The sequence below is a fragment of the Epinephelus moara genome, chromosome 1 (genome assembly GCF_006386435.1).
Source record: "Epinephelus moara isolate mb chromosome 1, YSFRI_EMoa_1.0, whole genome shotgun sequence".
Classification (NCBI taxonomy): domain Eukaryota; kingdom Metazoa; phylum Chordata; class Actinopteri; order Perciformes; family Serranidae; genus Epinephelus; species Epinephelus moara.
In genome coordinates, this window is record NC_065506.1 from 15,711,252 (window position 1) to 15,731,685 (window position 20,434).

At 42.1% G+C, this 20,434-nt stretch overlaps 1 protein-coding gene across 3 annotated transcripts; it reads left to right on the forward strand.

Annotated features, from left to right (window-relative positions):
- The first annotated feature begins 12,471 nt into the window (after nt 1-12,471).
- irx6a (iroquois homeobox 6a) lies at nt 12,472-19,132 on the forward strand. 3 transcript variants are annotated; one of them, XM_050046093.1, is made up of 7 exons: nt 12,472-14,083; nt 15,175-15,453; nt 16,270-16,379; nt 16,641-16,936; nt 17,166-17,840; nt 18,094-18,205; nt 18,601-19,132. In XM_050046093.1, the coding sequence occupies exons 1-6, from the start codon at nt 14,018-14,020 to the stop codon at nt 18,198-18,200; spliced, it is 1,533 nt and encodes a 510-aa protein (XP_049902050.1). In that variant the 5' UTR covers nt 12,472-14,017; the 3' UTR covers nt 18,201-18,205; nt 18,601-19,132. The 3 variants fall into 3 exon arrangements, with proteins under 3 accessions (XP_049902050.1, XP_049902059.1, XP_049902067.1); XM_050046102.1 differs by having other exon boundaries at nt 15,225-15,453; XM_050046110.1 differs by lacking the exon at nt 15,175-15,453.
- Nucleotides 19,133-20,434: the final 1,302 nt, after the last annotated feature.

The window sequence follows — 20,434 nt, forward strand, 5'->3', positions numbered from 1 at the left end:
GAGAGGAGAGGAAGGACTGGTGGGGGGTGGAAGGAAGAGGACGGGGAGAGGGATGAATATCGGAGAGACTATAGGAAATGACAATGTGTGTGAAGTGATAAGCCCCTGGCAAGGACCCTCACACCCTGGGGGGGGACTGGGGGCTACAAGACTTCAGCCTCAGTGCTGAGTCCTACCACTGTCCCTGATGACCCTGCCCAGCCATCTCATTCCACAGTGCGAAGACAACACTTGCTTACTGTATCTGACCATAGTGAAGTACATTTAGGCTAGGCTACTGTTTTTGCTGACATTTACAACTCAATAAGTAGAAGTGAAATTACTGATCTGAAAATGCACTAAAGAACATTTTTAAAAGGAAGGTCATTTAAAATTCTAACAAAGAAGTACTTCCTTTTTTAAAAAAAAATGAAAACATTCTGGTGCAGTGGGGGTATAAAGTGATTTTAATATATGCTGAATTACAAGTTTAATTATGTATATGATTGTATCATGTATTTAAGTCACATATGTGCAATATATGTGACAGTGTTTTCTACCATATGTTTTCATCACTGTATTTAAACACACGTCAAAAAAATCACACATCATATCTTGATGAGCAAATTATTCAAGTTGAAAAACTTTACTGATTTACATTGTATTTGTTGAAAATAAAATGACGTAGCAACGGTCAATGGACACCAAAATCATCATCCCACTGAGGGCTAGATTTAAAATCACACTGAAAATCAAAGTAAAAAAAATTGAAATCACAGGCTGATCCAACTTATCCATAATGTGACTGTGGCGGTATTGGATGCACCGATACAAAACATCCCATAGGTGCTCCATTGGATGAGGTCAGGGAAACAAGAGGGCCAGTCAATAGCATCAATGCCTTCGTCATCTCGGAACTGCTTACACACTCCACATGAGGCCGGGCATTGTCCTGCACCAGGAGGAACCCAGGGCCCATTGCACCAGTGTAAGGTCTGACAGTTGATTTCATACCAGTACCTAACAGCAGTCAAAGTACCGTTGGCTATGACATGGAGGTCTGTGTGACCTTCGAAGGATATGTCTCTCCACACCATCACTGACCCACCGCCAAACTGGTCATGCTGTTAGAGGCAGCATAACGTTCACCACGGCGTCTCCAGACTCTTTCACGCCTGTCACATGTGCTCGGTGTGAACCTGCTGTCATCTGTGAAGAGAACGGGACGCCAATGGTGGACCTGCCAATTCTAGTGTTCTATGGCAAATGCCAATGGAGCTGCATGGTGCTGGGCTGTGAGCACAGAGGATGTCAGACTCTCATGACACCCTCATGGAGTCTGTTTTTGACGGTTTGGTCAGAAACATGCACACCAGTAGCCTGCTGGAGCTCATTTTGTTGGGCTCTGGCAGTGCTCCTCCTGTTCCTCTTCACACAAAGGAGCAGGTACCGGTCCTGCTGCTGGGTTGATGCCTTTCTATGGCCCTGTCCAGCCCTCTTCATGTAACAGGCAGTCTCCTGGTCCCTCCTCCTTGCTCTTCAGACTGTGCTGGAAGACACAGCAAACCTTACTACGAACGCACGTATGGATGTGTCCTCCTGAAGGAGCTGGACTAGTAAATAACTATTTAGTATGTAAAGAGATAGTGGAATTATGGCGTCCTCGGCAGAGAATGAAGTCATGCTTCCCGTGTGTGTTGTAATTCAAGTTTGTCTGTTTTTTGTTGTAGTAAGTGATCTGGCTGCACGTGCATCTGTGTGAGTGTGTCCCACTGGCTAGCTAATTGCCACTGTCGTACACTGCGTTACTGCTGATGTTGGGATGGCGTCGCGGAAGTGTCGCACCAACCCTCCAGTTTCCCCGCAGGTTAACACTGTTAGTTCCGTCAGCACTGTTGCTGCTGTTAGCACTTTTAATGCTGTTAGCACTGTTAGCTGCTAGTTGCTGGCTCAATCACCTCCATGTTGAGAGCCTTGTGCGGACAACCTCTGAATCATAGATATGCTGTGAATATCATCTACAGTTCCTTTAACTACCTTATCAAAATAGTAGATTTTACTTTTTCTATCCACAAATATTGAGTTGCTGGCTCTGAAGAGCTGTTAACAAAGGAATGTAATGCCTTCTAATGCTTCTGTAATTAGAGGGAAAATAGGAAATTTGTCCCCTTCTTTACCTTTACACTTTCAAAAACCCTGTATACCCCAGTACATCAGAATCAGTTTAGTTAAGCATGAAAAGGAAAATTGTACTGGTATCTATTATCATCTCCACAATGAAACTATTAATACCCACATCACAGTGTGAATGCATTTCAACAGTTACTCCCCTGAAATCGCATTACTGTATGTCAGACTGTCGAGGATCTGTAATAGCCCAGAAATCTACTCCATCTGAATTATAATATTGTCAACAGAGGCGGGTACACAAGACTGGGTTGGCACAGCAAGCACACTCAAAGGAGAGAGAAAGAGAAAATATACAGTAGTCTACAAGCCTCCTGGATGGGAATCTGGAAAGGTGTCCATCTCAGGATATACACTGGCTGTAGCACTATTACAGATTGTAAGTACGCAAAGGTCAAGACAGGCTAAGCGCAGAGAGCTGAGGGAGAGAGGAAGAGAGAGAGCTGGATGTAAATGCAGTCAGGCTCATCCCACAGAAATGCACTTCATCTAGAGTATAATAGTGGGATACTACAGCGCTTACGAAGATTAAACTTACACAAGATAGGTCAGGTGAAGACAAAAGGTCAAAAGGAAAAAAAGAGAGACCAAAATAAAAGAAGAGTGACAAAGAAAAAGAATGAGAAGTGGAGGGACAGAGGCAGAGTGTATGTGAATGCAGCCAAGCTCAAGTCTGTGAGAATACTGCCAGCAGCCTGTGATGAAGGAGCTTCGGATGAAGCGGAGCGAAGTGAGCCCCAAAGCCGGGGCTAAGTGAGCAGATTACAGGACCGCACAGTGGTATCACTCTTCCACTGCATTTTGCTCTCCTACTGGCAAAGGTCAAGCACAGCTACATCCACACAGTCTACAGTGTGTACACACACAGATACAAAGACACAGTCCCCAGACATACAGACTTACAAGAAAGAGACAAAGTTAATGAAGGTAACAGCAACATAAGTTTGAGCCTGGTGAAAAAGCTCACAGTCAATCTGATGGAACAGAAGAGGACACGTGCAGACAGAATGAATCATACTAAAAGCTGCTTCATGCCCCTGTAGCTCATGTTATCATTTCTTTTTTTGTTTTAGCAGGAATATTATGGTGGGTGGGTACTATAATCTGACCTCCTTCAGGGCTTGGTGTTATTTTTTTCCCAAGAGTGTTCTGCCAAGTCCCCCTCTACTGTGCTGAAGTTGGCTAGTACTACTACTCGCTGCTTGACATGTCCTTTTTTTGGATGCTAGATCCACTGGTTTTTCTGTTGGTTTTTCTGTTAAATTTTCATAAATTTACACAAGCATCACTACTGACGCTGATGATTATGTAATAATAATACAAAATTAAACAGGGTGACATGTTTGGTTGCCTTGTTCTCTATTTGAAGTCCAGATTCAAAGTATTCAGAGGCAAGTGGTGCGGTAGGAGCCATGGGACACCCGAAGGCAGCCGAGCGTCATCTACACTGGACGGACTGGGAGAGAGAGCCGTGACCCTACACTGGACTGAGTAGTTGAGAGAACTGCACCTCTTAAACTGAGTTGCATCCCCTCTAAATAATATATATTTGTATTATCTTTATATTCTTGTATTACATCATTATTACCCTTGTCAGCCAATTACAGCACAGTTGGGTGGGACTAGCGATAACACTGATCCCTTTTAAACATAAAATACTTGGTCACTATGATCCCCCATCACTCAATTGTTTCTATAACATTATGAGCAGGATCAATGCCATTAGCAGGCTTTCCCCTTTTTTAGATTTTATGAGCTGTATCAACATTTATTGGTTGTGTTGTTGGACAGAGGCATCAATCATGAGCCAGTAATTTGTGTGTAACCCACATAACTGTGAAGGATGCAATCATGTGAGGAATGCGCTGACAGGAGTAAAGAAGAAAGTAGTATAAAGAGCAAAAGTTCACGTAGAGGCAGGTTGAGTATATATTTTGAGTTATTTTAAGGTACATCTTCGTCATGTTTCTTTTCTAAATCTAATCTATCTAACTTTACTTTCATCAGCCTTACCTATGCAACTTTACTTTTCTAAACCTAACCTTTGCAACTTTATGTTAAGTACGTAACATGAAAATGCCCAACCATAATTGTTTTCCTAAACCTTTCCTAACCTACGTAACTTTACATTGAGTATGTAAGGTGATGACTCTTTTCCTGAATCTAACCTAACCATTTGAGGTGCTAATTAGTTGGGTGGTAATTGTTAGATATCATATGAATCATTGTATGACGATGCACTGTATCCAGTAACTAGGCATCGCAAGTTGGTGTCAGTCTGTACGCTTGCCACCATGTATCGTTCTACATCTACGGTGAACATTTTGTGTTTTTGCTGTTTACAAGGACCAACAGATTTAACAATCTTGCATTAGCAGCATACCCCTGTCATTTTACAACCCTGTAATAACTGGGATAATAGTCAAGAGCTTACAGACCACTAACATTAGCAGATGGTTGACAGTAGTCAAAATCCTTCAGTTAAGCTACAAATACATCACATTTAATCGTTTTTATTCAGAGCAGTTTGTCAGTCTGTGATATTATGATGTTAGCCAACATTACCTTCCAAAGGGGAGACTGGGAGCTGTCAACAGGATCAGTTTAAATAATATCTGATATATTCAGTTATTACATTATTGAATATCAGAGCAGTTACCCCCTAGAAAAGTACTAATGGGCTTATTTGACCCCCCTCCTAAAAACCATGTTGTGACAGAATTCTAGGCAATAAAGCTTGATCTACTCTCACCCTCATTATACTGCATTATCTAATGAGGGAATTGCGAGCTTTTAGGATTGGTTGTGAGGCGCAAGTGTTTCCTTTTGTTACATGTCTAATGTAAGCACTTTATTATAAAAAGCACCCAAAACAAACAGAAATTATAAGTGTTATTATTTCTTCTCATTTTTGCTGCTCCTAGGTAAAACACTCACTCTACTTTGTCACTGACGTGCACTTCAATCTCTGTGTGTTTCTTTCCCCTATTTAGCCCAAAGGTAACACCATATATTTACTCTCAACACCTTGGGGTGACACTGCTGTGCTTGCTGCTTGGAATTTAAGCCGTGCTAAAGAGCTGTTTTACAGCCCCCTCAGACGCCGCCTGTGTCAATTTGTTTTCCCACAAGCAATGTAAACACAACACTTGTTGAAGGACCCTCATTCACCATATATTTAAAAGGAATGCTGTTACCCCACCCCCCCACCCCCCCCACCCCCCCGTGCACCACTTTTCTCTCCATATTTTACCCCTTATCGTTCTCAGAATAAATATCCTTGAGATAAATAGGAGGCACGTCTGCATTCTAGATATCTGAAACTCAAAATGGAAAACATCTTGAACTAAGCAAGGAAAGCAGATCCTAAAAGGAGCCAAGCTGTATTTCAAGGATACTTCCCCCTTATTTAGAGGCGTCCATGTTACCCCAGAACAGGGGGCCTTGCGGAGATCTGATCCAGTCCTCTTGCTTTCTCCAAAGTAAGCTTGACAATCTGCAAATCAGAAATTAGCCTTAACAAGGCAAAGTTGAAACAAAAGTGTGTTTTTTTTCTGTAATCTGATGATGTACTGGCCATGAGGCCAAGGTCAGGGTTCACTCAGCAACCATATACTAAGCTCGTTTACATTAACCAGTGAAAAGGCTAATCAAAGGTATATGATTTCAGCCTCTCTACAGTTAACAGGACCTTTTGATGTTGGCAACCATGTAACATCTGCTTTTAAGTTGGATGGACTGAGGGAGCCCCATTCTTCTTTCTCTCTCTCTCTCTCTGTTTTTTTTTTTTTTTGGGTCCTAAGGTAGATCCACATTGGGTGACGGAAAATGGCAAAAAAAAAACTTTACTCAGGCCTGCTGATAGAGGTTGAATTTGGAAAAAGTAGAGTATAGGGAAATGAAATAACCATGTCCAAGTGGAAATCCAGCTGATGAGGCTGAGATTTAAGGAGGCAAAAGGCATAACATCATGTTGGTTGACACTGGATTTTATTAGTGCGAGTCTGTTTTATGTTCAGAATACACAGGACTTCTAATTTTTTTCCTTCTTCTCAAAACCTTAAGATTAACTCACGCGAGGAATATTTTTTCGGTACTTTCAGATGCAATAAAAGTCATATGACTGCAGAATATAAGCGGAAAAAGAGAATTTAATAATTGTGTTTGTAGTCACTGTTTCAATAACATTCTTGAAATAAGGGTTGAGTCATATTGTATCACTCTGGTTGCTGAGCTCGTCAAACCTCTGAGTGTGTTGAGACCAAACCCATCAATGGTTAAGGATCGAGCAGAAGTGTCAGGTTTTTGTCCATGGACAAGGAAATATACCATCATTAGCTCTGCAGCCTGACACAATGTGGCTGCAGAGGAGCTGAAGACAAAGACAAATGTTGCAGCAAAAAATATTTTTAGCCGCATCTGGATGTAGTTGGGAGTCGACCATGGAGGGACCTCCACTGGCTAAGCAGCAAATGAGTAACAGAGGGCCCCGAACGATTGAACTGTCATTGGTAGAATTGCGATTTCCATCCTATCAGGGTCTCTGGCTGAGACTTAGGGGGTTTGGGTATCTATACAGCTTACACAAAAATCTGTCTGGTACTGGTTAGCGCTGAGCTGGCACACTTACCTAGACATGAAATCAATCAGTTCAATTTTCTTCAACCTGTAGCAAAACCAGAGCTAAGTGATGATGACTACCAATTGGTCGCCATGTCTATTTTTTTTTTTTTTTTTTTTTACCAGGATGTATAATCAAAACAAAAAAAATGTGCCTACTTTAATGGAAGATTGATTTTCACTTACTTTTTTTCATCAGTGTAATACAAGCCTAATTCACCTCACTACATAACTTTGCTTTTTCCGTCCTTTGCCTTGACCTATGGGAGAAAAATCAAAGTAGATATGCAAGGGCTTTAGGAAGAGAGACATTTTCCCGACATTGCATCGGGCCTCTGAACTTTCAACTGAACTTTTAGCATGTGTTAAACGCTACACTGATGTGATCGAAATTGACACTGCTATGATACGAGAGAAGAAAGCGCTGCTCAGCATTCTCTATCATCATACACCCACACACACCCACCCACACACACACACACATGCACGCACAACCCACTGAAAAGTTCACAGTCCAAGCTCACTGCCAGGAACCGAAGAGAAAAATCCAAAACAATCTTTTTTTTTCATTCGTAAAGAAGAGCAAATCTAACTGTCAGCTCAGTGAGGATTATTCCACCACGGTTGGCTCCCCAACTTCCCCACCGTAATCCACCCAAAAAACTCTCGGTGAAGCCTTTCAAAACAATTTATGCAAACAAACATCAAGCACAGCTATTTGTATTGGCACCACTTTGCAGTAAACCAGACTGAACCAAGACCAGATGGGGCTGGGCCTTTTCTGTCGCCGTGTGGTGCAACACTAGAGGCAGCTCAGCAGACACGCTCAACGCAGAGCACTGTCTTCTGTAATAGAGAGTGTTTCAATATTTAGACCACTTCTCATCACATTCCCCACTTCTGGGTGTATATGTGTATATGTGTGGTGGATTGCCACAAGGGCACATAAAACCACAGGGGAAATACTGCAGCCATTTCTGTATTGTGTTGTCAGTTTGTTCACAAATCTTTACTTGTTTCCAGTGTATAACCGTAAAGCAGACTATTATACAGACATACTGGGTCGTAGGTATCCTTCACATCTCGTAGTCAGTGAGCTCTTTGATCGCTTTCTACTCTACTCAACTTTTGACCCCACATAACGGGTTTAAGAGTAGATTATATTAAAAGTTGATAACCAGTTGCTTAAAGCTCAAAGCTGTGCTGCATAACATAGAGGTTCCCCTGCCTTGAAAGTATGGCTAAACATGAGAGAAAAGATGCCGATACATACCATGACCCGTCTGGTGTTGACAGCGGTGGCTGTGCTGTGGCCGGTAATTGGACTGACAGTAATAGGAACTGTCTTTCTGCCTCTGCGGGCCTGAGAGATGGGCCACAATGCTGCCGTGGATTTAGCAGCTGCAGTCAGATGGAAACCATGTAACTGCAATTTTCCTCGTCTTCCTTTTTCTTCCTCCGTTTGAACGCTGACATGATCATTTATGAGTTGAGTGAATTTCATGACCCTCGGGCCCTTGAAACCTGGTCAACCGCCAACATGCGATTTCAGAAATACATGGTTGTCAATGAGAAAATGAGCCCTCCATTCGTCATTCCAGAGGAACTTGTTTTTTTGCAGATACATGTATTTACCCGACAGCAGCGTTTTGCTGCTGCTGGCCCTCCGCCTTGAGGGAAAGTTCGGTTTGAAGTCAGCATCCATCTCAGCGAAGACCACACATACACAAACACGGGTATAGTAGCAGGGAGGTAACCTACACAGACTTCCTTATTGCCGGCAAGTGAAAATACATATTTGATCATATTTGGGTCCAAATGTGAACGTTAATTCAGGAGGAGACGCGGATTCACGCAACGCCACCGCAGGAGCTTTGACACACCCAGAATAGACATGTACACACACCACTTGCCGGCAAGAACACACATAGACAAAGAGCCTAAGGCCCCGAGATGAAAGACGGCACATGGATCCACACATCATATGATCAACCCGCAACCTACCCGTCCACACACACACATACACACACACACATCTCCAGACACCCCGGGGAGAAAATAGACACACATTCCTCCCACTCGTTCACCGTCTCTCTATCTCTCTTACACACACCTACACTCACACAAGCTGTGCAAGCCAGGCTCTCTCTATAAGCAGTTATTTCCCAGAGTCACTGCCAGCACACTCTCCCTCTCTCTCTCAGTGACAAGCTACAAATCCCTGACACCACCACTGATGATAGCTTTACAGTAGAGCCTCAAGGGGACTTTGCCAGCCAGCACACACAAACAACGCACACATGCCTCGTTCCTTCCCTGTCTCTCTCTCTCTCCCTCTCCCAGGAGCCCCAGGGGCCTCTGGGATATGCGGCTCCCAACACAAAATGCCTTGGGTTTGTTTGAGTTAAACATCTGACTACGAGCAATCAAAGTGACGAGGGTACAAATGAAACACCAATTACGCCTGTCCATTAATGCGCACACTCATGTTTAAATTGCAGAAAACAAAATGGATATATGTGTAATTGCATTCTTTCAAGATGCACATTGTCTTTTAAAGTCAAGATACCAATCAAAGCACGCCACGGCGCAGTGGCACTACTTAAACAGCAATCAAACTTGTACTGTCATCAGTTATCGTCCTTTTTTTTTTTCTCCTCCTCTACACCAGATTGATTTATTGAGACAGTCGTCATGATGTCATACTCGCCCTATCTCTTTTTTTCTCTGTTTGATGAAGCTTTAATGACTCCCTCTGTGTGCTGTAATTATTCAGCAGCCCTGGGGATGTTTGTTTTGGTGTTAACCGGCCACTGCTGTGACCATATTCGCCACTGCTCTATTATTTCTCATTACAATATTCATTACTTTTCTCTTCATTTTGGATAATTTTGCAGTACTAATAATGCTTTTCATGGGGGAAGTTTGTGTGTATGCAGTGTGTGTGTGTGTGTGTGTGTGTGTGTGTGTGTGTGTGTGTGTGTGTGTGTGTAATAATTCCAGATCACAAGTGCCTTGGATTTATTGGCATATACCAATTTGGCTTTAATGAGATCACACACCTCCAGGTAGGTGCAGCTTCATCCCCTGCTCGGCTCAGGCTTCTCCCTCCATCTCTCCGTCTGCCTGCCCTTATTACCATTTCATACACCCCCCCTCCAACTCCACCTCCACCACCACCGCCGCCGCTACCCCCGATCTGATGAAAAACCAGAAAGGCTTTGTGTGGTTCATTAAGTCAGCATAGGAAATGTATTAAGTAGGAGAATAGGGCTGGGAGCTATTGAGTGTTGACTTAACCTTTCCAGGTTTTTTTTTCTCTCTTTCTTTTTTTCCACCCAGTGATGCTTCTAATGGAGGATGCGTGCATTACTCAGTCTCATTAGTAACCGCATGGATCCGTTAGAACAAGATATAATAGAGGTTTGGACTTGCTTATTCTTAAATAACTTGAGTGAATGTACTATAAGGGTGAATGCCTTTGTCTGCTAGTCGTTAAATGTTCTATTACACGACCAGTCTTGGGTCAAATGGTATGTCTACAAATTCTAACTGCCAGAGATTGTTGCAGCCTGTTAAGTAGAGGCCGACCACTTTTGTTGTATTATGACAATGGAGGTCTGCAGGGTGCTAAGCACTGGAAGTGATACTGAATTTACCTGCAATACTTTCTTGTGATTATCTGAAGTTTTTCGGTGCTCTCTATGTTGTCACTTGGCAATAGGAGTAGATTTCAGGGGTGGTGCAATATTTAGAACATTTGCCTGCATCAATAAAAACATGAAAGTAGCAGAGGACTTTTACTTGTACAAAATTAAAGACATTTACAACATAAATTAATACAGAAAATGTAAAAAGAAGATGCATAATAAGTGTTTGACACACAAAATGTTCTAGGACCACTAAACCCCCTGTTTCATATGTGTTCCCCCCAGTGATTGTGACTGTCCCCATAAATCTGATCCTCCAAAAAAGATGATATGAATTCTTGCACCTTCTTTCACAGTTTTATTTGAACACAGCCCAGATTTGATATAAATGATACATGATTTAAACGCAGGGTGATGTATGTGGACCGGGATAAAGGCTCTAACTTGGACACGGCCTGACAGCTTAAGGATGGCTGCTACACCATCCTGCTGCTAAAGAAGCTGCTCTCTTACAGGACGTTGCTCCTGTAGCATTAATAGAGTTGGGAAAGTAGCACTCTAAACCTCCAAAATGGCAGACTTTGCCAAAAGTAATTCTGCTAAAAAAAAAAAAAAAAACAACATCTGAGAAGGAGGAATCACTAATTGCTGTTGTCAGCCATTTAGCTGCTAAAAACAAAACCTTGTTACAATGTGATTACTAAGTAATCCAGACAAAACACTGTAAAAAAATGTCTCATTGTGGGACTGTCAAACATTTTAGAGGAAAGGGCACTGTGGTCAGTCTGCCATTACAATTAGTGTTCATTTTGGCCTGATTCGGTGAGATCTACACTGACTGCTGGACATGCATTATGCATGAGTCTGTCCATATGCACTTGGGCCATCATGCATGCCCTTGTAGAAATGCATCGACCACCAGCATGCAATTACATTTAGCTTGTTTCAACCTTCTCTCTATGCACATTCTCCTGTGGGATAACGCTTTAGAGAGTGTGTTCTCCTCAGAGAAGTTCTCATAAACATTATTGATGTTAAATGGAAAGATAAGTTAAATTTTGCTTTTTGTTGACATCTGTGTTATTTCCATCTAAAATCTTCTCTCTGTTCACGTAAAACAATGTATCTACAAATGTTGTGACTCAGATATTTTAGATAAACTAAAGAATCAAGTGTGTGGTCATGGGTTAAAGAAAATCTTTACCTTCTGAAGCTCAATAAATGGTTAAAAAGCCCATTAAATTGTGTAAAAAGTGCATGTCACAAACCAGAAAACAGATGTCTTGGAGATTTACTGTTTTCCTCATTCCGATATTTGATCCAGAACACTGTAAATAGCTAGCGGACATGAACAGTGCCTTTTCACTTTTTGTCTTCAGTTTGTTCCTGTGTTTTTATTCATGCCACAAGAATATATTTGAAAAAGTAACATGCTTATCAAGTTGGCTTGCCCCTTTTATCATTTGTAGATATAACTGATTTCAAGTTATTTGCACCGTGCCCATTCTTGAGTGAGTTTTGGCAACTTAAAATGCTTGGGTGCAGAATGAGCCTGGCTCTGAGTTGAAATATCAGGGTGCAGGAATTGAAGATAAAAGAAATCAACAAGTTGGAAAAGAATAAAATAAGACACATTTTATTCAAACAATAACCTCACCACATTAAAAGCCTGGTAAGATACAGTTTGGTAACATGGGTGATAATGCTTTCTTTTTAGGACCAACAAGTTCCCTGCTGTAACTTAGTTGCCTGTCAGAAGCAATGAGCACTTGCCAGAACCAAAGACATGGTGTGTGTAAGAGTTGCTATTATTGCCTGTGGGTGTTTACTGCCCAGGCACTTCCCAGAGCCTGGACCATGACCACTCTGTCCACTTTATCTCTGTGGAAAATCTCTTGACGGGAGATCTTCATCTCCTACACGCGGCTCTTTAGCGCCCCTCGGAGAGGAAGACCATAATCGCAGATGCGTCTCCAAGGGAGGAAACGCCATACATCAGCTATGGAGAGGCAGGGGCGAAGGGAAATTTGGCACAAAGTATCAGTCGTGACAACGGAAACCTTACACAGCCCCAGATAGTCAGAAACAGGGAGATCATATGACTCAGTAGGACTGATCATCGCTGTCACTGTCAATATAAATATAGTGTGTATAGGGGGAAATAATAGACCCCCCTCCCTCCCTCCCTCTCTCCCTGTCCCAGCTCAACATCACACAGGAGGGGGGCACAGCTTGTTTATGTTTATGGGAGTGAGCGAGAGAACTGGTGATGGTTGAGCTGCTGATCTAATAAGGCTTAAAATTATTTCTCGTTTCATTCACTGTGAGGCAGCATCATTCCTTACCCATCTTTCAAGTGAGCATCATTCAATTAAAATGCAATTCTCGTCGCCCCCATCCACGGATATTTAATTAGACTTGGGAGCAGGGCTTCCACTGTCTTTTTTTCTAGCACAGCTCTTCGGATTTCACCTCTAAGGCATATTTTCACTCTGTTACTCGTTGGTTAAACAAGGGCATGTATCCATTTGTTAATTGATACAATTACGCATTACGCGTAATGGTCACGTAGGTCTCCAGGCGCGCATCAATCACTGGTCTATTGACCTGCCAAAAACCCCTCTAACCGTTCCTGCTGGGACTGCCCCTCTCTCTAATAGAGAAAGATAGAAACATCATCGTCATTAACTCCGGGATGGACCTCTGGCCAGAGAGCCAGAGGCGAACAGAGGTCGAGATTAAAAAAAGAAAAGAAAGAAAGAAAAAAGAGTCTTAGATGTGCTCATTCATTCAGCTTTAATTGTGATTGATTGTAAATAAAAGAAACAATATTTAAAAAACAAAAAACAAAAAAACAGAAAATACTCAGCAGACCTTCTAGTTTATATGTTTGACTCCTATTTGCCTGGGTGAAAAATATAAAGTAATCTCTAAATGTGTACGTGTTTGTGATAACTCACAAGACTACCAGAAATATCTTCCACGTCTCCTTTTTTCCTAATCCAGTTTACTTCACAAAGGGTTTCCATATGTTGCCATGTTACAATTCAATAATGATGAACTATAATACAATTTTTCCGAGACGTTATCGCAGCAAATCAGTGAAGAGTTCTATTACAAAAGCGGGACAAGGCTGTGTACAGTGCACCTTAAGAAAAACCCTGCGTTGGACGTGATTGGCAAAGACATTATTCTATCCTTGGTACCCTGCCGTTCCGGGATTACAGTGACGTCACGCTGATACCCTTGCATGGATGAATGCTAAAGAACTATAGAGCCACAAATAATAGCACAAGCAGAGTCCATATCTTGCAAGTCTTACGTTATCCTTTAAGCCTCCTTCAGCTAACACAACAACATTTTTTTTGCACTTAATGACGCTTAATTTCATTTCTTATCGGGTCCTTGGGGGGGATTATTCATTCATATAAAACAATCTGCAGCTGGTGCCATCCTAAAGTCTCCCTCCTATGAGTGAAGTCATCTATTATTGAGCGAAAGGCCGTGCGTGGAAATGTGTGTAAGACGGTGGATTTGAAGTAGAATTGGTTGCAATCGATCAAGGGTGAAGAATATTGCTGATGGTAACAAAAGAAGCAGCTATGTCTTTCTCGCAATTTGGATACCCTTACAATGCAACTTCACAGGTAAGCCTCTTTGCTTTTTATTTCACCTAAGTGTTGTGTACACACACTCACACACACACATGGCTTTTTTTATTTGCATATTTTCCTGTATTTCAGTACATTCAGAGCACTTTTCTCTGTAAGAAACATTAATGACCGAGTGACTGCTTTGACAGTATTGACAGCTATTTTCGTGTGCTGCTTTTGTTGTTGAACCAAATATCGATGTACACGCACCCGTGTCCAATTACACTGAATTATGAATGAACTCACGTGTTTTTCTGATGACAATAGAGATGAATGTCACCTATTGCTCACTACGAGGTGTAATTGGGCTGTAACGCACGCTGTACACACTCGCAAACTTTCTTTTTAATGGGACATGTGGGACGTTAAGCACCTGGTGTTATCTCCAAAGCTTCTAAATCTCTATTAAAGTGGTTTATTTACATTTTAAGACAGTATTATTGCGCGTAATGATAAGTTCGAGGAAGTTCAAGTCGATCAGGGGACAAAAGTTACTCTCATTGAAAAGTTGTCACCCAACTTTTATCTGGATAATATTTTTAGCTTTCAGCACAGTGTGTGTATAAAATTCAGATCTTTTAAATTTGAAATAAAGAGATGATTTATTTGACACTGTCATTATTTTTCTTACATTATTTTGAAACCGATTATAAACTGGAGCAGCTCACTTTTACGCACGGATTGCGCACACCTCTTTCCACCTTAATATCCACTGAACAAAATATAATTGTAATATTATGTGGAACATATAAAGAGGACAATGAGGTGATGTCGCTTTTTACAGCGTCAACTACTTTCTCTCGTTGCAGGAATTGTCCGAAAAGTGACTTACCTTGAATTAAGGCAGGTCACAAGTTAAAATAACAGCACCTGACTCGGGATAATTGAACTGATGTGAACTAAAAGAGAGCTCACGTTTTCACTTGTTTAAGGATTTAAAGACTCAACACTGAACTGAGTGAGCAACTTAACTTAGAAATCTGTTTGCAGTGCATCACCCACAGTCACTTCAGAGTTGTCACAGGCATCCAGATAAGAGCTGAAACAGCCAATGACCATGTCTATCCACGGTTCTCTTCATGCAGTTTTTCGTGTCGGCAAACCCCAGTACGACTTGCTGCGATTCGATTTCCAGGTCGGTCTCTGACGGGACAGGCGGCTCCCAGACCGCCGCTGCCGCCGCCGCTGCTGCCTCCTTCTGCTGCCCGTCCTACGAGAACCGGCTCCTGGCGAGCAGCCGGACGGAGCTGAACGCAGCGCTGGGGATGTACAGCTCACCCTACGCCGCAGCGGCTGCCGCCAGCCAGAACTACGCCAACTACTTCCCCTACAGCACCGACCCATCCGCTATCTACTCCACTCTGGTGGGCTCACTTCACCCTCATCTGATGCGCAAAGGGGGGGAGGGGGGCTCAGGCTGATCGATCAAATGGGTTTTGTTCATCAATTTATCCCTGCACTGCAAACGTATCCGTCTCGACATGCCGTTTAATCCAGCACCCAGTCCTGTCTTCTTCTTCTTTTTAAAAGCAAGTCAAAAATCCTGTCACTTGCTGTAGGTGAGGGGAAGTAGTGGGGAAGCAGCGCAGAGGAACTTGTCTCATTTGAATCAAATGTTATTTTTTTTATTAGAAAGTAATCCTCCTCATTCTGCCTTGTTTTTTATTTTAAATATTGGCTCTTGTGTTTGTTGCTGAAGCAGCACTTGAAAAATAAGTCAAATTACATTAATCCTCTGTCAGAACTGTTTAGAAAGTGAGATTTGGAGTGGATAAAGGAATAAATGACTTGTTAAATGGATATTTTGCAGTGCATCTGCGACTTTTCTTGCCTTCTCTCTCTTATTTTAAAAACCTGATGGCAGCCAAAAAATTCAGTCCATGGAAATATTGTATATTGTAACTGAAGACAGTAAAAAAATAAATAAATAAAAAATCATATTATAATTTGTCTAGGATCATGCATAGCACATTGCACTTTGAACCTGAAAAGCTACAATTAAAAAAATACATATTGATGTATTTGATGTAATTAATTTTTTTCACCCTTGGTTAGTCATTTTATTCTTGATTTAAGGGCATAAAAACAGCAAATGTCTTCATCATTGTTTTCTAAAAATCACCAAATTGCTGAAAAACAATGAATGTTTTATACTTATAACCACTTATTGTCTTTTACAGAATCCACAGTATGACATTAAGGACAGCACAGGCACTTTACACTCTGGCATCACTCAGACTGCTGCATACTATCCTTATGACCATTCACTGGGACAGTATCAATATGACAGGTAAAATTCATTTTTGTCCACTATATGTAACATGAGCGTTAGCAGACCTGCCACTGATCATTAAAGGCAGCCGTTCACAGGGGGAATATGCCGCGTTTAGATCAAAGGTCAGAGTGTAACTCCATACTGATACCTGCATGGAGTGGAGCTGTACAGCAGGGAGTGGGGATATAGGATGTCTGAGTGAGCAGTCTATGATATCCTTCACTTACTGCACTAATGGCTTCTGTCTGTGTGTATTTGTGTGTCCCTTTTTTGCAGATATGGGACAGTAGACTTTAATGGCACAGCCAGAAGAAAGAACGCAACTCGTGAAACCACCAGCACCCTGAAAACATGGTTGTATGAGCACCGCAAGAACCCCTACCCCACCAAGGGCGAGAAGATCATGCTGGCCATCATCACCAAAATGACCCTCACCCAAGTGTCCACCTGGTTCGCCAATGCCAGGAGGAGGCTAAAGAAGGAGAACAAGATGACCTGGTCACCAAAGAATAAGGCCAATGATGACAGGAAGGATGACTTTAACAAGAGCGACCAAGAATGTGTCACCAAAGGTAATCTCCTTTTGGTGGCAATTTGTTCAACTATTTACTTAATCATTGTTAAACCAAATATATGGTTACCTATACAAAATATAGGGGAATGCAGTTGCTAAATGTATGGACCAGAACGGTCCTGAAGTGGGTTCCAAAAGTTTTCTGAACAAACTTTGTCTCTATAAATTTACAATCGGCACCTTTTCAAACAGTGTTACCTGAAAAAAATCTCTTCTCTTCCATGCAGATTCCAGTGATTGCAAGGAGGAGAAAGATCTGCATCTCAGCGATCTGGACGACATGGACGATGACGACTGTGACAAGCTGGACAGTGACTGTGAAAAGGCAGCTGCGGATGAGCAGGACCTCCAGAGGGCCATGGCGGTATCTGGAGCCCCTCAAAAGAGAGACTGCAGCTCTGAGCTCCACCTCAGTTTAACCAACAGCTTCCACGCGTTCCCCTGCGCCATCAAAAGTGTCACCACACTCCCTCCTCTCCCATCTGACTTCCTGGATCCTGTGGTGTCCAAGGCACCCACCTCGACCGGCCCTGCGGGCACGGTGTCCCTGTCTCACTTTGAAGCATCAGATAAGCCTCGGATTTGGTCTCTGGCTCGTACGGCGGCTTCGGGGGTCATACTGAGCCATCAGCAACATGGCTCGGAGTTGAGGACAGGCAACTCAAGCGGGGACTGCCAGCTCCAGAGCGCCAGGCTTACCGGGGCTCTTACTGGACAGTGTGGGGACATGAGAGGCCTTCATGTATCTAGCAGTGTCACCAATGCTGAGAGCCCCTTCCCTGAGAGCTCGTCCTTGCACTCTAAAGTCTATGGCACTGGCAGCTACAGTCACAAGGACCTCCAGCTGCACTGTTCATCCTATGCTGCACTCCCAGACACATGTCAGTACTCCACCATTGAAGGTATGTCATCTTGCAAAACCATATTACGAGGGATAAAACTGGTCTCATATGTAGATGTTTTCCATGTTAGAAAGACAGAATTCCTATCGTCTATCACCTCACAGAACACCAGCATTGCCAGATGTGTTCTGAAAATGTTCCACATGTTGTCAGACCAAGAAAAGCCCATTTAAGGTTATGAAGTGAGAAGACACTTTCTGCCAACTTGCACCCGAGGCAAGGTTCTTAGATATGCTTTTATTTGGGTGTGTAGGATTCTCTGGTGGCAAAGCAGAGACACAGTCATCTGACCTCAGTGAAGCCTGTGGGACCGCGCAGGATGACAAGGTCACTGCCTTCAGACCAGTGATGAAGAGGTGAAGCAGGTGAGAGTCTGCACTGAACTGGAAGAAACCAGTGAAGTCACGACACACACACACACACACACACACACACACACACACGGGGCACAGAACAACACCATCAACACTCATGGGTGATCAAGGACACACACACACAGGCACAGTCACTTTTTGGTAAATATATGCTGCTAAATTTTAGTTTTTAAATTTGATCTAAATATAATGATTGATTTAAGGATTGGTGGGTTACTATATGCATTATGTCAAAATTATGTTATAATAACCATCAAAATATGAGGAAGAATATTAACATTTCTATTGCATTCAAGTTAGAATTAAATATCTTATTATAGAGACTGCTTATTAATGCTCATTTTTTGGAGCTTATTTTAATCCCTGCTGTCTTTTTTCTCCCCTAGATTGCTGGAAACTGTACCACGATAAATAATGGGACATTTATTATGCACTAAAGGACACACTGGCCGAGTAGCGGCCTCAATATGACACATGGGAGCTACCTGGCGCTGCTGCAGTGAGAGCTGTCAAACTGTGGACGTGGCTATCATTTTGCACAACTTTGTTTTTATGGTGTAAAAGACTTTATGCAAAAATTCTAGATGCAAAGGTATGAGAATGGCCGGATTAAAAAAATGGCCACATTTGTGTATGGCAATCGTGTAGTGTAGCAAACCTATTTATTTCTCTCTGTGTATTTATTATTTTTTGTTATGTTGTCTGTTTATTATCTGATGTGTTTATTGGTTGACTTCGTATCTCCTTTGAGTATTTTGTTACATGTTGCGTTTTACTGTGGCTTTGTGTCATTTTTGCCTGATGTAAAAGAGGAAAGCTTGTCGGACATAAAGTTGACCATAAAAAGGACCGGATCCCCTGTGTTGCGCGTGGACCTGGAGGATTTTTGTCATTGTGTGTTTAAACTGTGAGCTTCTTCTGTGTTTTGCCACTCGTGGCATTTCTTTTTTTCTAAAGAATACATTTTTTTCCAAGAGCTTTCGTTGTCTGCGTCATGGTTATTTATGGACGTCCAATGGGCCAATTAAAACATTCGCGGATGTGCATTTGATCAAAGTTTATCATCTTGACTCGACGCGTAAAGGCGCAGCGCTGATGGAAGGTCATAATTCAGAGGAGGACGTGAGTGCAATCCACAAGTTGCGGAAGAAAGAGGGACATCATCCCTCCATTGTCAGCATCTAATCAGAAGTGGCATCGAACACTTTGTTACTGTTCAGGCCAAGCAGCGAGGCAGGGACACAAGATGAATGCTGCTTTGTCCCATGTGTAGCGAGCCGCTGCACTAACTTAACATTGTGTTAATTAAAAGGTCATTTGTAGGATCAAACCCGGCAGAGAAATTCACATGGTCCATCAAAGTCCCTTTGATTTGGCTGTTTTGCTTGTAGTCCATCTCGTTACATGGGCTAACTTTTGTGACTCTCCCACAGACAGCTGTAATCAGATGATCACTGTAGTCTGTGATGCGCGCTGACGCACTGGAAAACTTTCTCATCCTCACATTTCAAACTTTTAAAATCAAACGACAAAAGGGTGCTGTATAAACTAATTGCAGCTGGGACATTGATTTTGACGCAATATTATTCTGCACAACCTAAAAAGTAGATGTAAAACACCGATAACTTTGACTAACTTGTCTCCCTAACCCCAAAGGGAAAAGCTGCTCGTTATATAATTTAAATTGTTTTAATAATATTATTAAATCAGTATTTTCCTTGGCCTATTCTCCTCCCTCTCTGACTTAATCCTCTGTCTTGATTCCTGAAACCAGTGAATTATTGTGACATCAGCTGGCAAAGATTTAGATTTTATGACTAAATTTGATCTCAGACCACCCCAGAAACAATACCTGCAAATAGTCCACATCCTCGTAACAAAACGTGATTTGAGGTCGCATTTGTGGGATTATGCTTGTAATAAAAGTATTTTCCGTATTATGGCAATTCAGGCTCAATTTAGAGGCGCTGTGGTCATCCTATGTGTCCTTGGCCAATGGCGGAGCTGTCAGTAATGCACGGAGCCTGGTAAATCCAGGGAAATCTACATGATGAGGATGAGGAAGGTCAGGAATAATAACTTAGGCCTATTTAGATTTTTTTTCTTTCCCTGTTCAATTTTTCCTTCTGTGTTAATCTGAGACCTGATAAATGATTTGCGTGAGGCTGAAGGCAAAAACAAACATATATTTTAACCCATAATATATATAATAAAACTATT

Bases quoted from the DNA above. Each gene is read 5' to 3' on its own strand.
- irx6a (XM_050046093.1), top strand. From the start codon at position 14,018: ATGGTAACAAAAGAAGCAGCTATGTCTTTCTCGCAATTTGGATACCCT. The intron at 16,380-16,640 runs GTAAAATTCATT...CCTTTTTTGCAG, and splicing joins GGACAGTATCAATATGACAG to ATATGGGACAGTAGACTTTA. The intron at 17,841-18,093 runs GTATGTCATCTT...TTGGGTGTGTAG, and splicing joins TCAGTACTCCACCATTGAAG to GATTCTCTGGTGGCAAAGCA.